Source organism: Castor canadensis, chromosome 11 (assembly GCF_047511655.1).
Source record: "Castor canadensis chromosome 11, mCasCan1.hap1v2, whole genome shotgun sequence".
Classification (NCBI taxonomy): Eukaryota; Metazoa; Chordata; class Mammalia; order Rodentia; family Castoridae; genus Castor; species Castor canadensis.
In genome coordinates, this window is record NC_133396.1 from 99,292,095 (window position 1) to 99,314,167 (window position 22,073).

At 41.2% G+C, this 22,073-nt stretch overlaps 1 protein-coding gene across 5 annotated transcripts in view; it reads right to left on the bottom strand.

Moving 5' to 3' along the window:
• Nucleotides 1-22,073, bottom strand: part of LOC109690974 (carboxyl-terminal PDZ ligand of neuronal nitric oxide synthase protein) — a 295,255-nt gene that overhangs the window by 219,180 nt on the left and 54,002 nt on the right. For all 5 annotated transcript variants that reach the window (XM_074047630.1, XM_074047632.1, XM_074047631.1 and 2 more), the window contains exon 2: nt 2,971-3,042. In XM_074047630.1, coding sequence (XP_073903731.1) covers nt 2,971-3,042 — 72 coding nt within the window. The remainder of the gene's footprint in view (nt 1-2,970; nt 3,043-22,073) is intronic.

Below are 22,073 nucleotides of genomic sequence, written 5' to 3' on the forward strand. Positions count from 1 at the left end.
CAAAAGTTAAATTTAAGGTTACGCATGTTAACAACCATTTAAAAATCTTGAAAGCATATTAAAGAAGAAAAGAAAAAGATGCCACGACAGATATCATAAATCAAGAAAGAATATCAAGAAGGTACTAGACCAAATGAGAAACAAAGAAACAGAGCACCAGCCAGTAACAACAAAGTCCATATATTTAGCTGAGTCTCACTGGAGTGTGGGCTGGAAAAGGAACAGGAATGCATCCACCTGCTGGAGGCCCAGCTCTAAGGAGGAGCAAGGACATGCTGAGGTAAAGCCCTTCACTCTCTGAGTGCTACCCCTTGGGAAGCAAAGGGGGTCTTCACTGCCACAGCACAGCACACCACTCCAGAAAGGGTCAGGGGCTTTAGATCAGATCTAAAGAGCTTGGCAAGGCACAAGCATCTCATATGTAAAGCTCTGTGGTCCTTATCACAGTTGTTGGTCTCGGGACTATCCACCTCTCTGGCCAAACTCTGAGGCCTGTGGTTTCTGAGCCCACAAGAATGTCCAGCAACCAAAGCCCTCAGTGTCCTGCCCAATGTTAGCCTGGCACCAGTTGACATAAAAGGACAGTGTCAGTTATAGTCCTTTACACAGAAATCCCATGCCCTAGTTCTTGACAGCTGTAATTACAGCCCAAACAGCTTTTGAAAGGGAAAGAAAAAAAATGAAAATAGCAGCCTGGACTTAGCAGTGAATTGTGGGGTTTGGGGTAAGACATACAATCAGAGCACTTGCTATTAATGGTGGCCAGTCTAAACAAAGACTGGACGGCCAGACCAAACAGCTTTCTGACCAATTAATTTCTCCCTCTAATTTAATGAGCTGCTCATTAAGTATTAGAAGCAGCTCACACGAAGGGGGCTCCAGGAAGAGGCAAATGGGCCGAAAAGGCTGGCAGGTAATGAGGGAAGAAGAATTAGGGGGTAGAGATGAAATGGGTGCAGCACACTCTAGCCCCAAATGGCTTCAGATACTGTGACTGGCAAGCCCCACTCTATACCTGGTCAGGTGATATTTTCCTGTACCTTTGTTCATTCTGTAAAGGTGTGTTTCTGCCACTGGCTCCTTTACTGAGGACATGACAGGCCCTAGTTCCTTGGTTCCCCAAATGGGGTCATGACTGATACCAGCATCTCAAAGAGCACTCAGCAGGGCTACAAAGGGCACAGTAGGGCTGCAAAGGGCACAGGCCTGAGTGTGAATCCAACTCTGCCTATTAATAGCAATCTAACCTGAATTATACAAAATGCTCAAGGTTCCATGTCCCTATCTATAAAATGTAATAATATCCTCATCTTGTCTAGAGCTATAAATATCAATATTAAAACACCTAACAAAGCACCTGACACATAAGTAGCTCCTATCAGTAGCTACTATTCATGTAGATATGACTTTCTTAATGATAGTGAGATCAGCAATAATATATTTCTCTGTCCCCCAGTTAAATATGAATAAAAGAGCTTTCTTTGACTGACACCCTAATGACAGGCCAGTTCCAGTCCTTCCTATAATAGCAGCAACAATAAGAGCAATGGCCCATCCTAACAATGCTAATACCCCAATATTCCCTAGATAAAACCTCTCTACTTTCTGGCTGAGCTAGAAGACAAAGAAAGTAGAAGTGGCCTGGAAATACTGAACTATAAGCTTGTAGCCAAAAAGGTAATGATACCTGCATGTTTCCATGAGGCTGTATGGCAAAATGCATACATTCAGACCATATGCCTACCCCTTCCTAGGTCTCTATGACTCCTTGCTATAACTCTGAGTTGCAGATTATGGTAACATGATCCCCCATATAACAGTTTGCTATGAATATTAAATGTAATTGCTTATGTGAAAGCGCTTTGAAGCTACTTATTACTTAGTCCATAAAAATAGGGTTATTGTATTTAATAGTAATCTCAACAAATTCAACTTAATAAAGATTGGCAGGATCCAGTCACTAAAAAAATTATTTTATTAGGCTGATGTTCCACTCAGAAAAACAGTAGCAAACTTACTTATTTTCTTCCCAACATAGACGTACATGAAGCTCCCAGAATTAGTTTTGCTTTCCATTTAGGTGAGCAGGTTATTCTATAGGACAATGTACCAGGAGCCCAAACAAGGCTATATCTGGAAATAACCAATCCAGCCATCCATAACGCCAATTCTCTCTAAAACTCAATTATAATCCATTTTACTAACCCCAAGTCTACCTCTGAAATGCACAGACTAACGCAATTTCTACAATTTCAGTGTGGAGCACAGGACAAGTTTCTTCACAGTGGTCAGAAGACAACTTATTTCTGTCCAATCTCTGCTCCATGTACCAGAGTAAGAAGGTAGACCGATGGAGTGGCTCAAGTGGTACAGCACTTGCCTAGCAAGTACAAAGCCTTGAGTTTAACCCCCCACTATCATTATTTAAAAAAAAAAAGGCAGCAACAGATTACAATGTACATTGAACTCTAATTCTAGAGTCCACAAGGTGGTAAGACAATGCACACACACATCTAGAGCCTGAAGCAACTAACCAAGGAAATTTTACTGAAATCTCACATTTAAAGTTTCAAGTACATTTTTTATTCTATGCCACAACAAATTAACTTTTAAAGAATGTTTTGAGTCAATTCCCAGCTGACTTCTAAACTTTTTTCCTCAAAATCTTAGCATGAAAATGATACCTCACTATTCTCCTTCATTACCTGGCCAAACTCAATTTGAGGAGCTGCAGGCCACAAGAGAGACAAGACAGTACTTCTCAGCCATTACATCCATTTTAACCTTGGCCATTTATCAAGCTCAACAGCCCAATTCAGAAGAGCTTCCTGGACCACATTGGGAGAGGGGCTCTGGGACTTGCAAAGCACCCATTCTAGAACCTTCCACACCATCTATCTGAGAGGGCCAGCAGCTAGGCTGCTTGAAGCCCAGCTCCACACACATCCATCCCCACCTCCAGACACTTACCCGTATCCTGCGCATAGCAGCCACGATCTCCACCCTGCTGTTGGGTCTTGGCACATCCAGGCTTCCTACGTACTGTGGGGAAGAACAAAGAGACACTGAGAAGAGGGAGGATGAGAGTTCCTAATCACAGAATGTCAATGATGGAAGGACCTTTGGAGGTTACCCAGTTCATCTCCCCATTTTATAGATTAGAAAATTAAAAGGCAAATGGTGTTTTCTTTTGAGATTGCTTCTAACTTAAAAAAAAAAAAGCCACTTAACCAGAAATCACTACTTCCTTTTCTATCTGCTCTTGATCAGAGATGCAGCAGAGCACTGTAGGCTCAGGGTGGAGATTCTTACCACTATCTTTATAGCAAAGAACTTTGCTTTTCTTTGTCCCAATGAACTCCTCTGTAAGATCACCACTAAAATCTATTATAAAAAAAAAGTACTTGACAAAAATTAATGCACTAAAAAAATAATATATACTTTTTTAATTAACAAAACATGACTTTCAGATATATTGGAGACCTCATATATTTTAATCAGTTCCTGACTGGAGGAAACAAATGGACTAATAATTTTTACTTAAAAAATTTTTAACTTGATCATACTTTTTTTTTTTTTATACAGGGTTTCCCTATGAAGCCCACGCCACCCTTGAACTCATGGTCCTCTAGCTTCTGACTCCCTGGCTCTGGGATTATAGGTCTGAACCACCACACCTGGCCCTAATTACACTTTTATTTTCAAAACCAAATCACATGCAGGTTAATGTATAATATATTTGTACTTCCTTGGTGAAAACTATTCAAATAATGCAAAAATATACAAAGCAAAAGAATAAAGTTCCCACTCTCAAACAGTACATGCTCTTTTTTGTGTACTGATGAACATATATTCATGACATGGGGGAATCTATTCTGTCAGATTAGGTCACTGTGCTTTCAGGAGCTAACTCATCTATACATCATTGAGCTCATCCAAGGAGCTCTTTAGGCTGGATTCCTAGAAGTGAGATTGCTCAATCAAAAGCATAATCTGTAGATATCATTCCATGTGAAGATGAAAAGAACAAACAAAAAAGAGCCCAATATATGTGATATTGGTTCCTTCATATACCATCCCATTCTGCCTTCTTTCAGTGTGGAAGTGACTCCCCACCAGCCATGGTAGGGCTGTCCCCCAGGGGCCAGACTGCACCGTGCCCACTGCTTACCAGCCAGCTCACTGGCTGCTTGTTAATTGGCGTTCTTCAGTGTCTCAACACAGATTGCTGATCAATACTGGGGAAATCCTTCTTCAGTGTTGTTGGTGAAACTCTCATCACTGTAGCCAGGCCTTAGGTTCAACTTTTGGGAAAAGCTTTCTTTTCCCATAACCATAGGAAATACCTTCCCTGTACAGATGACTGTACTGTTCTTATTTTCCATTAATGTAGTCTTTGTTTGGGTAGAACTTGAAGTTGTTTTTTTTGATATCTCAGCTGTTTTAACTTTTTTTTTTTTTTTTTTTTTTTTTTTTGCTTAGGCAGGCACTCTACTACTTGATCCACATCTTCAGCCCTCTTGGGCTTTTTCATGTGATTTGCTTATAAACAGGAAAAGCAAATTCCTGTGGGCCACTATGTAATGGGATGGAAATGGGCACAGAATGGGATGGTATATGAAGGAACCAATATCACATATATTGGGCTCTTTTTTGCTTGTTCTTTTAAAACTCTTCAGATGATCCTACCTAAGGTGCAGCTTAGTAGAGCTGGTTTATCTGCTCCAGATGCATTCTCAGAAAGGCAGAGTCAAGATTTTCTTCATATGATTGGGAAGGAAGGAAAGAAGAAAAGTGAGTGTGTAGTGTGAGTGTGATGTGGTAGTGGGTGTGCAATGTGAGGTGGGTGAGTGGCATGCAAAGTGTGTGAGTACATGTCACAGCAAGTGTGTGTGGAGGTGTGTAGTGTGTTGTACACACAGATGGAATAGTGTTGTCAGACTAATCCGTGGCTAGCACTTCTCTCTGACAAGCTCTGCTGGGACCACAACAGTCTGTCAATATGTCAGTGACCTGCACAGCCAGGAATGACTCAGGCTCCAGTTCCTGATTGCTCAACTTCAAAGTTGGCCTGGGGGTAGTTTCCACACTCCCTCTGCTAGATACTGCATGGCAGATGTCTCTTGTCCTGAACTCCATGCAGTCACGCTTGTGTTCCCCACACCATCACGTGAGGGCCAGGACCTCAGAACAGAGCAAGGTCACTGATTACCAAGAAGCCTGGGGGACTGTACAGTCCTCCCACACTGATTCCTGCCAACTCAGTGAGCTCCATTACCAAGCCCAAACACACAGAGGGGAGAGCCCCCTCCCTACTCCTCACACCCTAACCTATCCCTCCTCCTTGGGGAGGAGTACTGCTAACTGAGAATGCTGAAGCTGTAGGAAAATGGGTTCAGAGGGAACAGAGGCAACACTGAGGGAGAGGAGAGGTGATTTTTCTAGCATCTGACTAGGCTTTCTGACAAGAGCATAGAATTCTACATGTGAAGGAGCTCCTGGTAGCATCTAGCATCTTCACCTACATGTACAACACACTACACACCTCCACACACACTTGCTGTGACATGTACTCACACACTTTGCATGCCACTCACCCACCTCACATTGCACACCCACTACCACATCACACTCACACTACACACTCACTTTTCTTCTTTCCTTCCTTCCCAATCATATGAAGAAAATCGTGACTCTGCCTTTCTGAGAATGCATCTGGAGCAGATAAACCAGCTCTACTAAGCTGCACCTTAGGTAGGATCATCTGAAGAGTTTTAAAAGATATACAAAGTAGATTTAGGTCTACATATCCTAAATAAAAGCAAATATCCACATTAATAACATGAAATCAAAAAGAGAACCACAATGCCAGGGACATAGAAAGGTCAGAAAGCCAACTCCTCAGGGCAAAGTCAGAGGATGTGATAAGTGAAAACATCTTTCTGTATAAGTCTGACTCCATAACCTAAAGAGCATTTTGGTATCTAACTTCTACCATCTCCATAGCTAATATATCAGTCCATCCCTGAATTTCTGTCTTGAGCAAAATGTGAGAGGTGTTCTGAAACCAGACCATTGGTGAGGGTGGTCCTTCTGATTGCTCAACTTGAGTGGTCAAATGTACCTCATTTCTGTGGTAAACTGGGCCTGGGCTGGCAGTCACCCACACTGGGCTGGAAAATTAACTCCTAGGCCTGAACCTTGTCCCCCACCTAACCTAAAAACCTGCAGAGATAGAAGCTTCTGTCACTTCCTACATGGATCAGGCAAAAATAATTTCTTGCCCTTCAGTCAAAAACTGATACTGGAGGCAGGTTATCACTCAGCAATGGCTTCCCAGGCTCCTAGGTGGGTTGGTCCAGTGCTGAGGAATTGGATGAATAATTTCCAAAATAGAAACTCATGTTTCTTTCCTTCCATCCCCCATATCATTTCTCTTACCTATTGTTCCTCACCCCGATTAACAGCTCCTAGCAAATCCACCTGTCACTCAAGCCCGAAACTCTGGCATCATCCTTGACAGGCTTCTCCTTTAACCGTCACAGCTCATCAGCGACCAGGACCTGTCAATTCTCTCCCCTCCCACCTCTATGTCTAAACTGCCACTATCTGATCCCAGAAAACCTTCCTCTTTCACTTAATCCAAGCATAGGCCTCCTCACTGGTTTTCCATGGCCTCTGTATCCCTCTCCAACCCATTCTCCACAAGGCCACTAGTGATCTCTTTAAAATGCAAATGAGGTCATTTTATTATCTTACTTAAGAAACACCCATGCTGCTTCCAACTGTTCTAAAGATGACAATCATAATCCTCAGCATGGAGCCAGATGTGGTGGTACACACCTATAATCCGAGGCAGGAGGGTCAGAAGCTGGACTACACAGCAAAACCCTGTCTCAAAAAAAAAAAAAAAATCCTCAGCATGGCCTCCACAGCCTGCATGGTCCGGCTTCATTTCACTCCTGTGGCCTCTGCAATTATTCTGAAGTTCCTCTAACATACCTACCTACTTCCTCACTTTGGAAAGCTTTTACACATGCTCCTCCCTATACACAGAACACTCCTCTCTACCCTCTCTCCCCTAATTCTACTAAATTTCTATGGCCTCCTTGCTTATTCCAGGGAAGGTAAAGATACCACTATTGAGGACTCCCATAACTTCCTACAACTCTCCTTCATAGCATCAACATATGGCTAAATACATTATTGCATCAAATTAAAAAACTTCTGCACAGCAAAAAAAAAAAAAAAAAACAATCAACAGAGTGAAGAGAATGGGTGAAAATCTTTGCCTGCTATTCATTCGACAGGGGATCAATATCTAGAATACATAAATACAAAAAAGTAATCACAGAACAGCAAAAAAAAATCCAATCAATAAATGGGCAATGGAACTGAACACTTTTCAAATAAAAAAGTCAGTAAGTACATGAAAAAATGTTCAACATCCTTAGGCATGGGGGAAATGCAAATCAAACTGCACTGAGATTGATCAGAATGGCTATAATTAGGATGGGGGGAAGATGTCTTATTCACTGCTGATGAGAATATAACTTAGTCTAGCCCCTATGGAAATAAGCTTGGAGGTTCCTCAAAAATTAAAAATAGAAGCCCCATATGATCCAACCATACACTTCAAAGAATCAAAGGCAGCTTAGTATAGAGATACCTGCATAACCATGTTTATTACAACACTATTCACAATACCCAAGTTAAGGAATTGGCAGAGGTGCCCACTGATGGATGAATGGATAAAGAAAATGTTGTAGAGTTTTACTCAGCCATAAAGAAGAATGAAATTATATCATTTGCAGGAAAATGAATAGAACTGAAGATCACCGTGTTAAGTGAAATAAGTTAGTCCCACAAAGACAAGTACCACATTTTTCTCTCATATGTGGAATCTAGGGGGTTAAAAAAAAAAAAAATATATATATATATATATATATATGAAATAAAAGCAGGACTGCTAGGGATATGGAAGGGGAAAAAGGAGGAGGGGAATAAGGAATTAATAAGAGGGAATGAGTATGCATACATTATATGCATCATAATGAATTCCCTTACTTAGTATAATTAATATACACTAATAAAAACACAGCAGATGATCTGCTTCTGAAAAACTGGATTAGCTGCCAGGCACTGTAGTGCTAGCTACTTGAGAGTCTGAAATCAGGAAGGACACGGTTCAAGGTCAGCCTAGTCATGAGACCCCCTTCTCCCAAATAACCAGAACACAAAGGATTAGGGGTGTGGCTCAAGTGGTAGAGTGCCTGCTTTTTAAGCACCTGCTTTGCAAACATGAAATCGTGACTTCAAGCCCCAGTCCCATCAAAAAAGCGAAAGAAATAAGAATGGACTAACTGGCATCAGACTAAACCTCCCACAAACACCACACATAAACACTACACAATGTCACAATGTTTTTGAAAATTTTAGAATGTATGGCACAAAGAGTAAAACATAATGTAAATTAAGGATGTTAAATTCATGTATCACTGGCTCATCAAGTGTACCAAACATATCACCATTAATGCAAGATGTTAATACAGAAAATGGAAGGGAATAGAAAATTCTGTCCTTCCCACTTAATTTTTCTATAAACCTAAATCTGCTTTTAAAAATAAAGTCTAGTAGTTAAAGTAATAGTAATAACTTTGAAGTTCCTGAGCAAAACAAAAAACAGCAGAGACTCAGTAATTGACTTTTATAAGAAAGATCTGGGTTCTTGCCTGGCAGCACAATCCTGTAAGAGCAGCGAATTGGCTAAAGTTCAGGCAGAAAAGCTCACTCTGACAACCTGGAGAGTTGACTTCAGGGGAACATATTCAGGATTTAAAACAAAAAATTAACTCTTTTACAGAACAAGGAAACATTCTTCAGAAGGAGATAGCAGCAGAATCTTTTGCCATGGGTCTGTTAAAACCCCACTGACCAACCAGTGCATGCAGAGCCACCAGGGGAACAGACAGAGCCCCATAAATGGGCATGGCACGGAGGTCTGGGCAACTGCATTCCCAGCTCTTCAAACTGCTCAGTTCTACAGCTTCAGCCCACGGCATGTGCCACATGAGATGCTGGAGTAACCACTTCCCTCTACAGAGAAGAGCAGAAGCTAAGCAACTCCCAGCATTCTTCCCAACACTCTCCTAGGTCTCCCAAAACCAGATCGGGTTTCCACCCACCTCTTCATATTCTCCAATCTCTTGGTCACACTGTGTCCTCTAATATGCACATAAACAGAAGGAAATCTGACAGCCTGCTTGTGTCTAGAAATCACCAGCTATGAAGTGCCCATCTCAGTAAGTACCCTGGAGTATCCTCTGCCCTAATAACTTCCAGATCCATAGAATTAAAGAGAGAAAGGACCTCAAATCCAAAAGCAATTATAGCAACTCAAGGTTATTTACAAAAGATTAAACAAGAACGTATGAAAAGTATTTGGCACAGCAGGGTATCCTGCAGGGCTAAGGGATGTTCACTACTACCCCACCTAAAACCTTTCCTATTTTTTAAAATACTTTATTACTTATAGGTCCTGATAGGAGGTAGGTACATAGCACACCTGAAGTCATTCTTTCTCACCTCACCCCATTTGTATCCTTCCCAGAATTTAACATGGTCTGCCATAGTGAGGTCTGCTTGGTTCACAGGATTACTGTCTTCCCCAGTACAGTGGGGGCCCTGAAAGGCTGCGCCTTGCCCTCTTGTTCCATATTCCCAGTTGTTAGAACAAGGCCTGGCCGAGGAAGACTCAAATATCTGCTGAGTCAGTGAAGGGGAATTGAAGCCCACAGGAGTTAAGTGCCCTACCCAAGGCCACATCATTTCACAGCAGAACCAGAGCTGAGAAGCACCTTTTCAACTCCTCCAGGCCAGTGTCCTGCTCCAAAAAGAAAGTCCTTCCCTGCTGCAGAAATGCTGTGTGCACAGCTGAATGTCCTGCTGAATGGGATTATGAATGTGACCTGGGTGAAAGTTCTCGCCTCATTTAGCATGGAACAAAGCAGCATTAACTGCAGCGAGCAGGAGAGGCCCCAGATTCCAGGGCACACAACTCAGTAAATGTCCCTTCTACTAACCACTCTGGGGAAGAGGATGAAAAAATTGTCTCGGGGTGCTCCACTCCCAGTTCTGAGGCCTGCTTTGTGTTCTCCAGGTATTAGGGGTTTGGTGGGTAAGGGACAGAAGCACCCATAAGGACCTTTACCAGCATCCTTACTCTCAACTGCAATTGAGACTGAAGCCTCAGTACAGATTCCTACCCCCCACTTGTACTTGCTCACACACAAGCACCAGAAAAGCTTCCAAAATGCTTCAGATGCAGCTGCACACCACATCTTTATTTTTTCCCAGTCTATGAGCAATGAGGCACTTAGATTTCTTCCCCTGTTTCCCAGCCCATCTGAAAAAGGAAGTACTATTTGAAGACCATCTGATGTCACTGTGTCACTATTGATCTGATCGGCAGCTCAGCAGGGCAGATGAATGTGCCAGAGATCACAGCAGAATCCTTCCTACCCCTCAACATTAAGAGGCTGGCTGTGAAATAATTGTGGTGACTTGTCTTTATGTCAATGCCATGCAATTCTCTAAAAGGGATGGAGGTAGGACAGAACCATCCAATGTGCCATGGGGAGACTATATTTTAGTCTCCATTAGCAAAGCTTTAGATGGGCTGATTATTCCTTATTATGAAGATCTGACAGATACAGCAAAGAGGAGAGAAAAAAGCAGTAAGACAGAGAAGCTGCTCTGGCCTTTCAACTATTAGCTCCCAAATGAAAGCTTTAGCTCCATGATTAAAACTTCTGGCTCATGCTATGGAGATAACGTAGAACAGAAGCCAGGGTAGCATCCTGGGCAGGCAGCACTTTCTGCCAGCCCAAAGTGCTGCCTGCCCACCTGTGATTCTTACTTGACCACAGGGTATTCATCCCATGGGTAAAAATGGGAACGGGAGAAAGCCCAAGGCATGGTGAAGAGAAACAGTGACAAAACCTGTGCAATAATTAAATTACTGTAACACAAACAGGCAAACCACAAACAGAGACATGAACAAAGAACACTATGAAATTGATAGGGAATCAGATCACTGGCAGAGCTTAACTGTCCTTAAATGTCATTTAATCCAACCTTTCATTTTCACAGAAGGGAAAATTGAGGCTCAGATAAAGAATGGAAACATAGCTTGTGAGTGACAGAATCAGAAGCCAGGTGGGTCCTCCTCCCCTCCACTGTACTGCCACATGGATACTCCAATATGAAATAAGCAATCAGGATGAACATGAGCCAATGCCTCTTGGGGCCTGGGTCACTGCATTAAACTCAAATTCAGCAGATGAGGATGCCTGTGCACAGATACCCAAATGGTCAGGAGGTCAAAAATAAACCAATAAAAATAATTTCAGGGCACTGGGATTTACAGGGAAAAGGCAAAGAATCCTGATTAGGCTTATTCAAAAGACTGTGGGAATGGAATTGAAGATATTCATTAATGAAAATGTCAGTGAAAGGGAAAAAAAAGATAATCCTAAATTTGGAGAGTTATGAGGAACTGAAGAAAGTAAGGGATGAGAAGGCCCCAGGATGGCACTAAAGAGTGTTTTCTTCCTGTACAAATAAAGAATAAAGATATTCAGCTTAGGGCAGCACCAACATTCTACACCTGCTAAATTCTAGGTATTTAAACTAGCCACGCCTTGTTTTATCCACGGAATAACTTGGTATCTGCACATCTGTACTACCTACATACCAGAGTTGTTATAAGAATCAAAATTAGATAGTACAAAGCTGTACAGTTTATTAAATAAGCAACCATGAGAAGACAGTATTTATATTATTATGTTCTCTCTTTGTGCAGCAATAAGATCCTAAAGAGACAGAATCTGTACTTTTAGAATAATCCCCCTGATAGACTAATGAATGTGCACAAGGCAAAGTGATCCAAAGAACCAGAGAGTTAATGGAAGGGAGAAGTCAGGAAATGAATCTCAACAGAGTCAAAGGGGAGAGAAGGAGTGAATGGTCACCATCATTGATCAAATGTCCCCCGCACACCACTCATCGGGGAGTAGCTAACTGTGACACTACTCACAGAACCTCACAGGATGCACTCAGTTGAAGTAAATACCTTGCCACAATTCCCTCCTCAATGAATGACCTATGATCAGGAAAAGCCTTCCTGAAGTTGGAGCTGTGGGGCCCTCAGTACAGTCATTAATCATTTATCAGCCTCAGTACTGAATGAAACCCCACAAATGAGTAACATTCCCATGTAACTAGCATGTTCAATCATTCAAAGTTTTATGTATTTTAAACTTGATCACAAGTCTTCCTAAAATTTATTACATACTACCCTAACAGTTGAGATTCTAAAGCCAGAATTCAATGTATTTCCTCAGGATTCAGAAAATACATCCTTTAATATATAAGCTGAAAACTAATGGTGACCCCATGAGAAATGATTCCAGACTATTGCTATACCTTCTGAGTCCTGGAAGCTGATTTTCTGGATTTCTCTAATAATTCCTACACTTTAGCAGAATGACAATGATGTTATATATGCTTCTGGCTTTAATAGTAATTGTCCCCAAATCCTCAAGCAAATACTAGCTAGACAAATCCAGCAATATATAAAAAAGATTATATACAATAACGAAGTGGAATTTATCCCAAGAATAAAAGGTCAGTTCAACATGTGACAATCAATGAATGTAATATACCACATTCACTGTATAAAGGACAAAGCCATATGTTCATCTCAATAGACAAATAAAATGCACTGGACAAAATCCAACTTCCCTTTATGATGAAAACCCTCAACAAACTGGGAATAGAAGGGAATTTCCTCAACCCTAACAAAGGGCATCTATGAAAACTTCATGTCATATTTAATGGTAAAAAAATGAACACTTTTCCACTAAGATCAAGACTATGACAAGAATGTCTACTACTATCACTTCTGTTCAACATTGAACTAAAGGTCCTAGCCAGGAAAAAAAAATTCAAGAAGACACAAATCAATAGAAAGACATCCCATATTCATAAATTAGATTTAAACTGTTATGATGCAGTACTTTCTGAATGGACCTAATTTGTAATCCCTATTAAAATCTCACCTGCTTTTTTTGCATAAATTGACAAGCCAATCCTAAAATTCATGTGGAAATGTAAAGGACCTAAAATAACCAAAACAATCTTCAAAAAGATTGGAGGATTCAGACTTCCTACAAAACTTCAAAATTTATCACATAACTTCAGTAGACAAGACAGAACAGCACTGGCACAAAATAGAGCCCAGAGATAATTTATGGTCAATTGACCTTTTTTGGCTTCTGAGACAGGGTCTCATAAGCCCAAGCTGGCCTCAGTCTTGCTGTGTAACCTATACTGGTCTCAAACTCTGAGCCTTCTGCCTCAGTCTCTACAGTGCTGGGATAAAAGGTGTACACCAACACACCTGGGTTGTCAATTAGCTTTTGACAAGAGCACCAAGACATTTCATTGGGGAAGAATGGTGCTTGGGAGAACTGATGCAAAATCCATATACAAAAGAATGCAGTTGGACTTCTACTTCATACCATATGCAAAAACTAACTCAAAATGTGTCACACCTAAATACATAAAGCTCCTAGAAGAAAACATAGGATCTTAGATTAGTCAATAGTTTCCTAGATATGACAACAAAAGAACAAATAAGAAAGTAAACAAATTAAACTTCACCAAAATAAAAAAAACAGTTGCTCTTTAAGGAAGTTCATTAAAGCAGTGGAAAGATAATCAATGGAATGGGAAAAGCACTTACAAATGACACCCATTAAGGGACTCGAATTCAGAATACAACTCTTACAGTGCAACAATAGAAAGATAAGCAACTCAAACAATAGGCAAAGGATACAGACAGACACTTCTCCAAAGAGATATAACAATGCCAAATGAGACCATGAAAAGATGTTCAACCATCAGTCATTTGGGAAATGCAAAACAAAATCACAGTGAGGCCAGGCATAGTGGAGCACACCTGTAATCCTAGCACTCAGGAGGTTGAGGCAGGACGATCACAAGTTCAAGGCCACTCTTGCCTATCCAGGAAGAGCCTGTCTCAAAATATATATAAACAAAATACAATGAGGTATCACTTCACACCCACTAGGACCCAGTAGGATGGCTTCAAAACACACAAACAAGACCTGGCAAGAATATGAATAAAGTGGAATCCTCATACATTGTTGTAGAAAATAGTGCAACCATTTTTAAAATGGTCTAGCAGATCCTAAAAATGTTAAACACAGAGTCAACATATGAGCCAGCAATTGCACTCCTAGGTAAATAAATATCCAGGAGAAATGAAGACATATGGCCACACAAAAATTCATATACAGTTGTTCATAGTACATTATTCATAACAGCCAAAATATAGACAATCCAAATGTCCATCAATTGCTAAAGAAAATGTGGCATATGAATATAATTGAATATTGTTTGGCAATTAAAATTGATAAAATGCTGATACATGCTACAATGATGTCTTAGTCTGTTTTCAGATGCTATAACAGAATACCTAAGACTGCTAATGGTATAGGTTTTCTTAAGGGAATGAGAAAATGTTCTAAAATCATACAGTGGTGATGGTTGCAAAATTATTTGACTATGCTAAAAACCACTGTCTTTATACCCTGAGAAGGGTAAATTTAATGTGTGAATTCTCTCTCCATAAAGCTGTTATAAAACACACACACAGAGAGAAACTGTCCTCCCCTGTTGGTTTCCTGTGCACTAAAAAATACGACTACAACCAAATTAGGTTTTGCATGAACTTCTGAAAGGCTATCCAAGTCAAGGTTATAAGCCTCCACCCATTTTAGCTGCTAAAATATTCTTCTGTGCCTTTCTGCGTTGTTGGCTGTCATCTGGATATTTGAGTTTACTAGATAAATAATTCCCGGGGAGAAACAGCTATAACTGTACTGAATTTTAGCTCTTTTAGAAGATACTTGTTCCTCTCCCAAAGAATATGGTTTTTTTCTATATTGTTAAGAGTATAGCAATCCTATTTCATGTTCCTACTCCCTGGTGCAGTAAAATGAGACTGAAGTTCACAAATGAAATCATTTCTGCAGTATGCTGAAGCTTGTAGAACAAGAGTACAACCTACCTTACCTTTTGGGGAACTGTCTGGGTGACCCCAAAGCACAAACAGCACCAATCTTCCAAGAACATATATATTTTTAAAGACACACTAAGAAAAAGATTAAATAATACATTATATGTTCTCCAACTGATGAATTTCAAGTATTCAAAGACTGTGACTGAAAGGGGAAAAAAACAGTCCTATCATGGTAAGATTTTTAAAATGAAGTAGAATTTTAGGGTTGGAAGGGACCTTAAACATCACGCTGCTGGCACACTCTTGAAATCCCAGCCCTTGGGAGGCAGAGGAAGGAGGATAGTGAGTTTGCAGTCAGCCTGGGCTATATGGCAAGTTCAAGGTACACAGTGAGACCCTACTGCAAAAAATGAAGGGCTAGAAATGTACCTCAGTTAGAGTGCCTGCCTAGCATGCACAAGGCCCTGCGCTTGATCTCCAGCATCAAAAAAAATTTTAATCAATGCCCCGCCCCTTCCACAAGCACACCTGAAATGCTAATCTTTATAAATCCTACCAAGATAGGACTGTCACTGAAGAATAGATCACTACTTCAGACAGCAGCACTGTTTGAAAGTTCTCTTACACAAGCTAACATGGGTCTCCATAAAGGTTCATCCTACTCCCTCCTCAAACACATTAAGACATTTCTCATCGCCTTGGCATCCACAGACTCTCTCTTGTGTGCATTATAGCTACTCTCATCTTTATTTTTTTTTATTCATACATGCATACAAGGCTTGGGTCATTTCTCCCCCCTGCCCCCACCCCCTCCGCCCCCTCCCTCTCCCCCCCACCCCCTCAATACCCAGCAGAAACTATTTTGCCCTTATTTCTAATTTTGTTGTAGAGAGAGTATAAGCAATAATAGGAAGGAACAAGGGTTTTTGCTGGTTGAGATAAGGATAGCTATACAGGGCATTGACTCACATTGATTTCCTGTGCGTGTGTGTTACCTTCTAGGTTAATTCTTTCAGTTGCTTTTAAGGTATCTGCTTTAGTTTCTCTGCGTTAAGGGCAACAAATGCTAACTAGTTTTTTAGGTGTCTTACCTATCTTCACCCCTCCCTTGTGTGCTCTCGCTTTTATCATGTGCTCAAAGTCCAATCCCATTGTTGTGTTTGCCCTTGATCTAATGTCCACATATGAGGGAGAACATAGATTTTTGGTCTTTTGGGCCAGGCTAACCTCACTCAGAATTATGTTCTCCAATTCCATCCATTTACCAGCGAATGATAACATTTCGTTTTTCTTCATGGCTTCATAGAATTCCATTGTGTATAGATACCACATTTCCTTAATCCATTCATCAGTGGTGGGGCATCTTGGCTGTTTCCATAACTTGGCTATTATGAATAGTGCCACAATAAACATGGGTGTGCAGGTGCCTCTGGAGTAACCTGTGTTACTCTCATCTTTAGAACTCAACATTATAGACAAGGCTTCACTATTCTCAAAAACGTGTCTGGAGGACTTCAGGCTCTGCCGAGCACTACCTTGAGTTCCCTGAGGTAAGAAAGGGCAAAGGAGGAATAGTCTAAAAGCAGTACATTGAAAGGAAGCAAAGCAAACAAGTAGAAGGAAGAAAGTAGGAGGGAGAAATCAGAAGGGCCTAAGACCAGCTGCTGAGAGACAGCCCAAGCATCCACCAGGATACCTCCCAAGTCCTTTCAAGAACTCCAGGGTAGTCAGGGGTCAGTCTAGGAGACAAGGCTCAGCCACTCTGCTGTGTTGGTTACCGAGCTGTGCAGGACAAACATACAACTTCCTTATTTCACACACCGAATTGAGAAATTAGTAATATGCCTGTGCCTTCTTAATGGATTTATTTCATGCAGTTTTGACCAAGCATAGTCAAAAAATAGTAAAGTTTAAAAGTCAAAATAAATTTCAAAAACAAAAATTTTAAATTCCCATGCATGCACACTGCATCTCAGGGGCTGTGGAGAAGCTCTCAGTCTTACATTACCATCAGTTGTGTTTAAATAATTGTGTGATCTGCTAAGTATTTCCCTGCCCTTAATTTTGTAAAAATTTGCCTCATACAAAGCAAATAAAGTTATGGTAATCCTCCAAGCCAAAAAGGGCATATGATGTGCTTAACTGAAGTGATAAGAGTGGAAATTTAAGATTTGTGGAAATGTGGCATGTCTTTAGCAGAAGTTAAAGCACCTGCAGTATTTGAGATAGAGAGCATGAAATAAGATTTAGTTTTTGGTGAGCTCTATTAGTGTGTGCAGCAGTAATTTTTGTGGCAGTAATGCAGTCTACTCCAAATGGTTTCAAGTTATGGATGCTCAGACTTACTGTATATATGATATAAGTAAATTTGAGTAATTTCACAGCACTGAAGTCTATGCATTCTGAGCATCTGAAGTTTTTCTTCAATGGTGGTCACCCTGGAACAATATATCCACAGACAGCAAGGGTCTACTGTATGGTACACTTCCTCTCTCGGAAGGGGGAAATGATAGGAGACAGACCAGTTGCCTCTGCAGCCCAAGCAGTTTGTCTCTACTGATCTCTCACCTTTTGCTTTTGGTCCCACCCCTCATCTTTCAGGTACCCTGAGTGTAGCACCCCCACCCTGTGTAGTACCAATCCTCTGGCTAACTTCTTCCTCCTACCCCCTTACCCTGCCAAAGCTTCCCTGTCTGAATGTGTCCTGTGTCCTTCTCTGTCCTCAGCCTCTCTCCTTTCCATACAAAACTTAACTGACTTAACTATTGTTAAGAGGCAAAAGGCCTCTTTTATTAATCCAGCCAGATTACACACTCATATCTTAGCTGCATCTCACAGAAACCGAATCTCCTCAGAGGTTATTCACTGGTCATCAGTTTCTGGCACTGACATTGGTCATCAGTTTCTGGCAGATCAGGATAGTGGGTATTTGGAGACAGAGACGCTTGTTAACTTTAGCTGCAAATTAGAGCATGGAAGTGTCTATCTATTCTGGCTTAGTTATGTCCCTGTGCAGAGAGTTACAAGGGCTGCGATTAAAGAGTTCTGAGGAAGGCAGTGAGGTGTGGCAGGAAAAACCTGGGCTTTGGAATCAGATCTGGACTGAAATCTGAGTTTCATTTACTTCTATAATATGAGAATATTATGTTCCTTACAGAACCACTGAAAACAGTAAATGAGATTATGTTTATAAAAGTGCTTACCATTTACATCTTCTATCCTGTCTAGGTTAGTTCTCCCTGTTACATTTGGTTCCACTTATCAGAGTTGTGGTTAATATCTACTTGAGTCTTAGATTAACTGTGTCTCCTCAGAATAGACTGCACTGGTAGCTCCAAAGTGTCACTGCTGTCACCACTCTGGTCTGAGCACCTAGTATAAAGCCTGCCCCATCTTACAAATGAACTGACCAACAGTACTTTTAAGCAAGAACCTTTATGATATTAGCTAGTAATATCTTCCACCATCCCATACCTACCACACTGTAAAGACCACATTGTCCCATGGTGACGCACCCAACAGTCCTCACAGCAAAGGAATTAATCACTCTCATTAACACATCATCATCACAAAACAGCACATACTTTTCCAATGATTTTTTCAGATAGGGCAACCCAAGTAACCTAAAAGAAGTAAAAAGTCTGAAAAATCAAATTACAGCAACAATTCCTCTTACCAAAAGGTGGAATGGAAGCAGGTGAGAAAACCTTCGAAGACAGTTAAAAGAAGTCCAATCAAAGAGAAAAGAGCACAGGGGTGGCCAGTGGAAGGAGGCAGAGGTGAGAGGCACACAATGCATAGTGAAGACAGACTTCCCTGGAAGGAGAGAGAAGTGCAAAAGAGAAACATATGCCCTAAAAGGTAGATAGTCCAGAGTCTTCCAGTCCTACCTCTTGCTTTAAAGCAGGACACTAATGTCTAATTATCAAGTGTTTTGCTCAAGGTCACCCAGTTAGTTAGATACTATGACCCAGGTATCTTGGCTTCAAAACCAGTGTTCTAAAAATAAGGATATGATAGAAGCAAATGAAAAGACTCAGAGGCTCTAACTCTAGCTCTACCACTCTTTAGCTGCTCTATGAACTTGGTATAGCTGGTCAACCCCCTACACCTCAGCTTCTAGTCTCCAGGGAACTCTGTAGGATTGAATCCACAGGAATTAAATAGGACCGTATCAGAAAAGCATGTAGTGACACAACAGAACTCCATTTCTTTATTAAAAAGTTACGGAGCACTTTGTATTTGCCAAAGACAAGGAAGCAAGAAGACAGAAATATAATATATTATATATGTAAAATAAGGAATATATATATGGAATAACCACACGCTGGCTTAAGCAAAGAAATAGGTTTGAACCTGATTGTCTGGAGGATCTTGAATGAATACAAAAGGACCTGAGTAAAGGAAAAGGAAGTAGTTCCAGATGAGACAAACAGTCTGCAGGCAAAGGTTTTCTCTGGGACATAGGAAATGCTTTAGAAATCAAAAGTAAGACTGTGCCATACTGGTTTAAAAACAGCCTCAACCCACACTGTTTGCTTCCCATTATGAGATGCCAATGAACTATAGGAAGGGTTCACATTTGTCTGACAAAAAATGTTTTTAAAGAGGAAAAAAATTTTTTTGAGGCAGGGTATTGCTATGTAGCCTCAACTGGCCTCGAACTTGAGATTCTCCAGCTCAACCTCCTGAGTGTGGGATTACAAGCATGCACCACCACAGTCAGATAAAATTGATATTTTAATAAAGCTTTTTGTGGAGAGGTAGAAAAGACTCACATTACGTTCAACAGAGTTAAACATCCCTGTTAGACATCTCAGATCTTCTATTCCTCTTTTCCTCTTCTCACAAGAAGCATTCTCAACACTCCCTCGGCATACCTTGTACAACAGCAAAATCCCAGAAGTGAGCCTTGAGTAGCCACCCACCACTCCTCAATGCTGTGAAGCTTCTTCCACTCACAGAATATCTGTCAGCCACTCATCAACTGTGTCCAGGCTTGTTCTTGGGACAGACGGCAGGGGACAGTTCACACCCTCAAACAGGAAGCAAGCCATAAGACCAGGATGGTCTGTGGGCAGAATGATCCAGTCTCCTTCCAGAGGCCCTATCTCAAACTACCATCAGCATATGACTTTGGGTATTCAAAGTGTGTGGTGCTGTGGGTTAGCCAGCACCACACAGAAACACTGTATACTGGTGATTACAACCTGGGGTCTTCAACCACCTCATCCCCAGAGTTCCAGAAAGTTCAGAAAACAACAAAGCTAAGGAGGGAATGAGGCCAAAATCCAGGATGGACAGAATGGCAGGTGCTGGGGCATAGAGAAATGTTGCAAAACCACAAAGCAGAGCCCCGCCCACATGGAGCCTTCTGCCTTATGCTTGCCCATAAGAACTGTAAAATTCCTCGGGGAAAAGCAGTAGAGTAGAGATCCACCTGGAAGCATCTTCAGGTACAGTCAGGTTAACCAACCACTCCAGTTTGTTTGCTTGGTGCTGGCTCCGGTTTTAGCACTGAATGTCCCCCATGCCAAGAATCCCAGCACTGGGCAGTCCCGGTTCTGGTTAGTTGCCTTAGGTAAGGTGTCCTCTCTGCTCCAAATAGTTTCACTAGCAATATCATAAAACACTCCTGGACCTGCCAGGGATGTCACAGTATTGCTGGCAGCCTTGCTAGCTAAGCACACAATACCTCTTTTTTTTTTTTTTAAATTCATATGTGCATACAAGGCTTGGATCATTTCTCCCCCCTGCCCCCACCCCCACCCCCTCCCTTACCACCCACTCCACCCCCTCCCTCTCCCCCCCTACCCCCTCAATACCCAGCAGAAACTATTTTGCCCTTATCTCTAATTTTGTTAAAGAAAGAGTATAAGCAATAATAGGAAGGAACAAGGGTTTTTGCTGGTTGAAATAAGGATAGCTATATAGGGAGTTGACTCACATTAATTTCCTGTGCGTGTGTGTTACCTTCTAGGTTAATTCTTTTTGATCTAACCTTTTCTCTAGTTCCTGGTCCCCTTTTCCTATTGGCCTCAGTTGCTTTTAAGGTATCTGCTTTAGTTTCTCTGCGTTAAGGGCAACAAATGCTAACTAATTTTTTAGGTGTCTTACCTATCCTCACCCCTCCCTTGTGTGCTCTCGCTTTTATCATGTGCTCAAAGTCCAATGCCATTGTTGTGTTTGCCCTTGATCTAATGTCCACATATGAGGGAGAACATACGATTTTTGGTCTTTTGGGCCAGGCTAACCTCACTCAGAATTATGTTCTCCAATTCCATCCATATACCAGCAAATGATAACATTTCGTTCTTCTTCATGGCTGCATAAAATTCCATTGTGTATAGATACTACATTTTCTTAATCCATTCGTCAGTGGTGGGGCATCTTGGCTGTTTCCAAAACTTGGCTATGGTGAAACTAAATTCTCCCAAAACTAATGAACCAATAAAGAAATGGGCAAGTGAACTAAACAGAACTTTCTCAAAAGAAGAAATTCAAATGGCCAGAAAACACATGAAAAAATGCTCACCATCTCTAGCAATAAAGGAAATGCAAATTAAAACCACACTAATATTCTACCTCACCCCTGTTAGAATAGCCATCATTAGCAACACCACGAACAACAGGTGTTGGCGAGGATGCGGGGAAAAAGGAACCCTCTTACACTGTTGGTGGGAATGTAGACTAGTACAACCACTCTGGAAAAAAATTTGGAGGCTACTTAAAAAGCTAGACATTGATCTACCATTTGATCCAGCAATACCACTCTTGGGGATATACCCAAAAGACTGTGACACAGGTTACTCCAGAGGCACCCGCACACCCATGTTTATTGCGGCACACAATACCTCTTAAAGAAGGCCTCTCCATACCTCCGCATTGGAAGAAGAAGGAAGAAACAGATGCTGAAAGCGAGATCAGCCCCTTCAACGGTGCTAGGCAGGCAGGATCCTAGGAG